This window comes from Vigna radiata, chromosome 2, assembly GCF_000741045.1.
Source record: "Vigna radiata var. radiata cultivar VC1973A chromosome 2, Vradiata_ver6, whole genome shotgun sequence".
NCBI classification, from domain to species: Eukaryota; Viridiplantae; Streptophyta; class Magnoliopsida; order Fabales; family Fabaceae; genus Vigna; species Vigna radiata.
This window is the reverse complement of record NC_028352.1, coordinates 18,188,088-18,195,293: the sequence shown is the minus strand read 5'-3', so window position 1 is coordinate 18,195,293 and position 7,206 is coordinate 18,188,088. Positions and strand designations below refer to the sequence as shown.

The window sequence follows — 7,206 nt, the reverse complement described above, 5'->3', positions numbered from 1 at the left end:
ATTTTTCCTAAAATGTGAGCTAACTTTCCTAGGCTTTAACCAATACAACAGGGGATTTTATACTTTTTTTTTGGGTTAAATGTTTTTAGTCCCTATATTTTGGGACGATTTTGGTTTTAGTCTCTCTTTTAAAATAAGGTACAATTTAGTCCTTCAACTTTAGAAAACTCTGGTTCTAGTCCTTTTTACCAAAATTGTTTAACTTTATTTGCTGTTTCAAGTACGTTTCATTATAGCATTTGGATTGTTTACACTGGTTGACACAAAATTGAAGGACTAAAGTTGAAGGACTAAATTGTACCTTAATTTGAAATAGAGACTAAAACCAAAATCGCCCCAAAATATAGAGACTAAAAACATATTAAATCTTTTTTATTTTTATACATGATTTGGATCAGATTCACTTGAATCGAATTCTCTACATTCGTTATGATCAAACCACCCTTTTTTCATGTTAGAAAGTAAAAAAAGTAGGAAAGATATGAAAGGGTCATTAAGTTATGGAAATATGTATCTAAAATGAATCTAGATCAGATAAAGCCGTCAAAATAGGTCACAACCCGCGAGCCAACTCGGGCCACCACGGGTTTGGATCGAGTTTGGTTTGAAAAATTGAATTTTTTTTTATGCGGGTCAGATTTCAACCCGACTCATTTAAACCCAGCTCATGAGGGTTGAACCCGTGGTGGGTCGGATTGGCCCGCCAAAGCACCTACCTAATTTTATTTTTTTATTTATAAAACTAAGAAACTTGTTTGTATGTTTTTTTTGTTTGTTTTTAAATGACATTTGGATTATATTGTACTTTTTATTATTATTTTGAATTGTCTTCGGTTTAACATCATTTTTTGGAAGTGAAATTTGTTTAAATTTGAATATAGAAAGTTTGTAATTTTTTTATTTTAAAAAAATTGTAATTAAATGGAGTAGTGAACCAACCCATTTACCCACCAACCTATGGTGGGTCGAACCGATTCAGATTTTTTTGACTTGCTAATAAATGAGCAGAATTGGGTTGGTTTACTAAGTGACCAACCCGTAGTGGGCCGAGCCGGATCGAGCCAGGTTACCCGTTTTTCCAGCTCTAAGATCAGATTCCGGAATAAAAGAAGTAACAATTTACTTTTAGATTTTTTTATTTTTTATTTATCTCCAAGGTTTACTGCTTTAAGCTAAAACTGTTGAAGTCTTAATGCAAAAGTACTATTGACAAATTCAGTGTTTCTTTTCTGTCACACTCATGATGAAGAATACAACATGAACTGGTAACCCGTGCTAAGGAGTTACTACAAATAGGAATCTGCAATTTAAACACTCAAACTGAGACTTGTTCGTTATGTCCTTTGATCCTTCTAAAGTCTCCATGGAACTTTAGAAGAATTAAATGTCACACTATAAAGCGTGCACCAATTTCCCCAAAAATTTGGAGATCCATTCCTGACAACTAGAAGACTAATAGTGTCTAGTTATTTCCTAATTTTATAAACACGGTTTCTCGGCAAAGTAAATTGATTTAACAAAAATAGTTCTATGTTTTCAGTATGAAATATATCCACAAACTATTCTCCAAAGAATATTCTCATGTTATGGCTAATCAAAACTACATAATCAAATGTTGTAAAAATTATAATAAAATCATTCATTGGTTTAAGATAACATGCATATGTTACTCCACTAAAATAAAACATTTTTCCTCTATAATCAGCCAAAGAAAGAATTCAAGTTATTGTTAAAAAGCAAGAAGGAATGAAAGTTGTAATAAACTTTTCAAAGTAACTGGTTTTAGACATCAGAAAAATGAAGTTGTATAACATTCAGTATTGTTGTTTAAATTCCTAGAACTGATAATTCGAGGCTCCATTGTTACTTGAATACCTAAACATGCAATGTATAAAAGATGAATGAAATGTAATGTTCGAAAGCTTCATTACTGCTGAGAACCAACCAAGAAAAGAAGATTCAGCCAATTAGAGGAGTGTTTACCAAGCCACCAAGACCAGTGTAGCAAATATTATCACATCAGCGGATGTAGGTGACATGTCTACGCTATCAAAACATCCTGCGCCTCTTACTGGTTGAAGTATTCACCTTGTTCAACGCCAACCACTGTATATTCAGCAATTAAAGCCTCTCGAAGAAATAAAGATAGCCCATTTCCTTTGGAGGATTAATGGAAGCCCCAACCTTGTTGTCGTTGAAAATTACCCATCTACCATCTTTTAATACGTGAGCAACATAGTGACCACAAAGCGTAGAGGTTCCGCTGTGGCTTACAATCCCCATAAGTCGATATTCTGGAACAAAGATTGAACAATAAAATAAGATTGACAATTTAATAAAGACAATAAGATGCAACAACATGGTTATCACTTGAATAAAAATTAGATTAAATCCCAGGAAGGAAATGTTATCACTTGGCAGTAACATGAAAGGAAACAATGAATATTGCACAAACAGGACATCAAAATCGCAAGATCAAACTTTTCAGGAATGGTGAAAGTGAAGGTAGAGCTAAATGATCATGATTCATAATAATTACAATATTTGACTTTTTTTATTAATTAAAAATAAATAAAACCCACAAGGTACGTAGAGAAAGTGTAAGCAACTTACTCCCTCCTCCATCAGGTAGGTCAACATCATTGGACGTGGATGCAGCAGTGGATGGGGTAGCATCCATACTGGAGACTGATGCATTAGGGTTGTTAAATATCCAATCCGTCGCTTTCTCAATGTCACCACCCTACAGAACAATGATTTCCAGTTATAACGTCAAATATTCTGGCACAATTTATCAAAAAAATTATGCTACTGACACAAGGGAAAGGAAAAACAAGAACAGAATATTACGGAAGCCTCCAGAGCCTTTCTAGCAATTTCTTCTTGAAATCCAAATGAAATTAGAGTATCAACTTTTGATTGGTCAACGATTGTCGAAGTTTCAGAGCCATGACCTTTGGAAATAGGAAGGTCAATATCTGCGTAAAACAAATTTTATCCAGCATTAAGTCCTGCACTGCGAGGTCACCAACAAAAAAGATTGTTCTACAAAACAATAAAAAAATTCAGATACCTGGATCTTCCATGTGAGATAGCAACCAATTCATTGCCTCTTCTAATCCAACATTCGATGTATTTATGGCAGCTTTCTGACAATGGAGATGATTAAAACCCATGGAAACCAGCTGGGCTACAATTTCTTCATTTGCCCACGTTTTGTTTGAATCTTCCTCATCAGGAACTGTAAATCAGAAATAATTAATACCAAGAGATTTGATAATTTCCGGATTGAGTTCAGTTAAAAATGCAATTGGTCATTTAGCTGAAAAGCAATTTGCCAGTTAAAAAACTGATGACAAACAAAATTTTCCAGTTAACTAAGGTTGCATAATCAGATTCATCACATGTATTTATTTACAGAAAAAATTGGTGCTTCAGAAACAATATTATGGACCCAATATATCTTTCCATATAAACATAAGTTATAAGAAATGAATATATTCAGTTGAAAACGGTTTAACAAAGCTGTTAAACTCAAGGTAAAACAGAAACATTGAACTAAAATAGTATGTTTTTAAAACAACATGCTTTATTTTATATTGAAAAAAATGGAATTTAAAACAATAGAAGAATTTTGATATCCTCTAATAACAAAGATAATGATGTGGGAAAAAATAACAGATATTATATGGGAATAAATAAGAAGGACATGTGATGACATCCAGTTAATGAGGTAGCATGCTGTAAGGACAGCATCTCCCCAAAAATGACAAGGAAGATGAATGTGAAGAAGAATCTGATAAGGACAGCATCTCCCCAAAAATGACAAGGAAGATGAATGTGAAGAAGAATCTGAGTGGTGTCAACAAGAGATTTGTTTTCGTCCGCTATTCCATTTTGTTGACAAGTATTAAGATGTAAAGTTTGACAAAGGATACTAGGGGTGTTCATTGGGTCTAGATCGGGTTATCCATGACCAACTCGGCCCAATCCAACCCAATTAAATTGGGTTGGATTTCATTTATGATTGGGTCAAACCCAACCTATTCCAAACTAGCCCACTCTTTTACAGTTGGGTGATGGGTTTAGTATTGACCCACTCGTAGCTGGCATAATCCTAGACAAACCTCAAACTCTTGGACGGGCAGTAGGTTTCCTCTGTTTCAACTTTATATTTGCCTTTGCCTTTCACCTTCACTGCATCTTAGCCCTATCATCAGATAAATAAACCTAAATGCTCTTGTGGCAGTGCGTCTTCTTTGTATCAACTCTAGCATTCTTGTCTATCACGTATCATTCTCATTCACGTCCACCACATCTCAACCCTAACATTACACAAAACAAACCTAAACATTGTTGTAATTGTTGGAATCATTATCTATAGGTGTTATCATTTAGGCTAGTCTGCAGAAGTTTAATGGTTTTTACCTAGTTCTGTTCCTAGTAGTCTAGGACAGTCTCTTGACCTTCTATCTCCCTATTGTATCATCTCTTTGTTATTATAAATGGCAGAACATGAGAGGGATAATAAAGCCCTCAAGATTATATTTTTATCAGTTTTAATCTCAAGTGTAATGTGTCTTCTTCACATCAACCTTAGCATTTTTGTCATCATTCTTCACCATTCACCGCCACTATTTGTCTCTGTCTTTTACCTTTGTTGTTTGCCTCCACATAATTTCCCTCTGCCATTTGTCTGTCGTTCACCTCTGTTATTCGCCTTTGCTGCCTTTTCTCTTCTCGTACACAAATTTGTTTTCAACCTTTGTTTCAGATGAAATGTTTTGCATTTTAAATTTTCCATTATTTTAAATGAAAACATTATCTTCCTTCTCCCTCATCACCCTCTATCTCAACGTGCCTTGCTTATAATTTTCTGGAACACAAGCTCTTCTTCACAGGCAGAAAGCACGAAACCAATGTGTGCTGCGTGATTCTATTGTATCTTTTAAGCTTGATTGGGTGGAAGTTTGACCCAACTCAATCCAACTCACTCAAGAATGGGTTGGGTTGATTGGGTTTAACACAAAAAATGAAACTCGATTTAACTCAATTTTTTTAGCGTAATGGCTTGTCCAAATTCTATGCAACCGAACCCATGAACACCCCTAAAGAGAAACGTTGAGTTGAAACAGAGAGCACAAAGAATTTATTTATATTGAGAAAAAAAACAATCAACGCAATAAAGAGAGAAGATTTGATAGTTTCTAATAACAAAAATATGATATGGGAATAAATAAAAAAGTTCACAATAATACATATATAATCTAGATGTCTTTTATTATATACGATCAACTCATTTCTATATTTATAACAATGTTTCTGATTATATAGATTTAACTCCTTATTTCTATAATTATAATAAAAAGCTAAATTAGTGGACTGATAGCATATATGCAATCTCATTAGTAATGGGAGCTGATATTTATACATCATAGCAAGCCAACCAATATATAAGCTCGATCTCTTCAAATCAAAGTCCAGAAGTGTTATCTAGGGCAATGGGACCTTAGACATATAAAAACAAAGTGACACATGTTCCCAATAACACTGAACTTAGTTGACACACTTTCTGCAAATCTGACATCTATGTAACAAACTATCAGATTTTCTTTGTTTTAAACTCTTAAGATATAACTTGGACAGAGAACTTCTCACATACCTCCATCAGGTAACAGCTCCTCCCCAGGCTGGTGACCTTTGCTGCGCATATGACTGATATCTATGATATCAGGAACATCAATATACACATCTGAAACAAGAAAACTGCTTAAAAAATTAAATAGATCATAAAAATAAAGATCTTAAAAAACTAATACTCTTTTAATGTATATAACCATATCAAGACAAAACATACCAAGTTTTTTGGGCACCCATCCTGCCTCCATAACAAATCTCCGCATATGTAACACCAGGTAATCAGGAAATGAGGTCAGACCTGCAGTCCTACGGAATAAATCTTGTTTCAGCAGAAAGATTATTTGCAAATGCTCTACCAATAAGGTTGTTAGAATCTTGTAGATATGTTAGAACCCAGAACCCCTTAGACACAGTACTTGTTGATAATAGGACTAATTAGACTGATTCTATATATGTTATTAACATAAAATAGAGTAACTGAATATTTTGTAATTATGCCTTGTCCTCTATAATGTTAATAGCTTCGATGTGGTCTAAATGCATAGAATTCATCAAATGTCTTATTGGTTTCTCTCTTCTTAACAAAGATTATACCAATCACCAAAGTCCATGACTTAGTAAATGATTGACGAAACTAAAAAAATCCACCAGTGCATCAAGCATGGCACGGAAATTTAATATACTTAGAAACTTCAGTATGCTTACTTCAGTGCTGTAGTCTTTGTCTTCAAAGCAGTACTGTAAAAATCATGTATCTCCTCAGGAGCTGAAAAGTTTGCAAGGCATGTTTCTAAAGGCACCCTCGGACGCACAATCTCATCAGCATTTCTATCAGAATAAATATGCTCAGCAGCATTCAAAGAAACTTATGAATGAAATAATAAGATTTCTGAGCATCTTAACTTACATTTCTTTTCCTTCAGCAAGTCTTTCTTCTTTCAATTTTTGAAAGGATTCTAGCTCTCCTGAAATTTCTCAAACAAACAAGTATTAGATTTGAGTTGACATCCAGAAGACATCTCAATCCTAACTTAAGGAAAGTCTAGTAACCTAAATACACACCTTTGTTAGTTGCTTCATGCAACGGGATATTGAGAGAAAGAATGTAATCATTCCTTCTATTATATGTAACTTTTCCAGACGAACATAAAATTCTATCTTCAATGCCAAATTTGAAACTCCTCGATGGATCCAGTTCAATTTTCCCAGTATTAGCTCGTTCAACTTGATCAATAAAATGTAGGAAAAATTCTAAAGCATCCTAACATCAAATTGGAATCAAACAGTCAAAAGACGGTAAAGTAACATGCAGAACAGTATGTGGCATAGAACAGCAAAAAAGATTTGAACATCCTTATCCTATTTAAAGTTCAACACATCTAAAAACTGTTCCGTGCCAAAAACAGCAGATAAATCTTACTGGGAAAAAATGTAGAGACAAAATGATCCATAAGAAAAAATGAACATGCATACATACATACATACACACACATATATATATACACACATATATATATACATACATACATATATATATATATATATATATATATATATATATATATA

General features: G+C 33.7%; 1 protein-coding gene across 1 annotated transcript in view; it reads right to left on the bottom strand.

Moving 5' to 3' along the window:
- Window positions 1-1,713: 1,713 nt before the first annotated feature.
- LOC106756413 (ubiquitin carboxyl-terminal hydrolase 14) overlaps window positions 1,714-7,206 on the bottom strand; it is a 19,961-nt gene continuing 14,468 nt past the window's right edge. The window contains exons 12-20 of the mRNA XM_014638835.2: window positions 6,703-6,901; window positions 6,548-6,605; window positions 6,346-6,468; window positions 5,858-5,946; window positions 5,663-5,752; window positions 3,074-3,241; window positions 2,851-2,978; window positions 2,614-2,743; window positions 1,714-2,294 (exon numbers count right to left, since the gene is read on the bottom strand). Coding sequence (XP_014494321.1) covers window positions 2,122-2,294; window positions 2,614-2,743; window positions 2,851-2,978; window positions 3,074-3,241; window positions 5,663-5,752; window positions 5,858-5,946; window positions 6,346-6,468; window positions 6,548-6,605; window positions 6,703-6,901 — 1,158 coding nt within the window. The 3' untranslated portion in view covers window positions 1,714-2,121. The remainder of the gene's footprint in view (window positions 2,295-2,613; window positions 2,744-2,850; window positions 2,979-3,073; window positions 3,242-5,662; window positions 5,753-5,857; window positions 5,947-6,345; window positions 6,469-6,547; window positions 6,606-6,702; window positions 6,902-7,206) is intronic.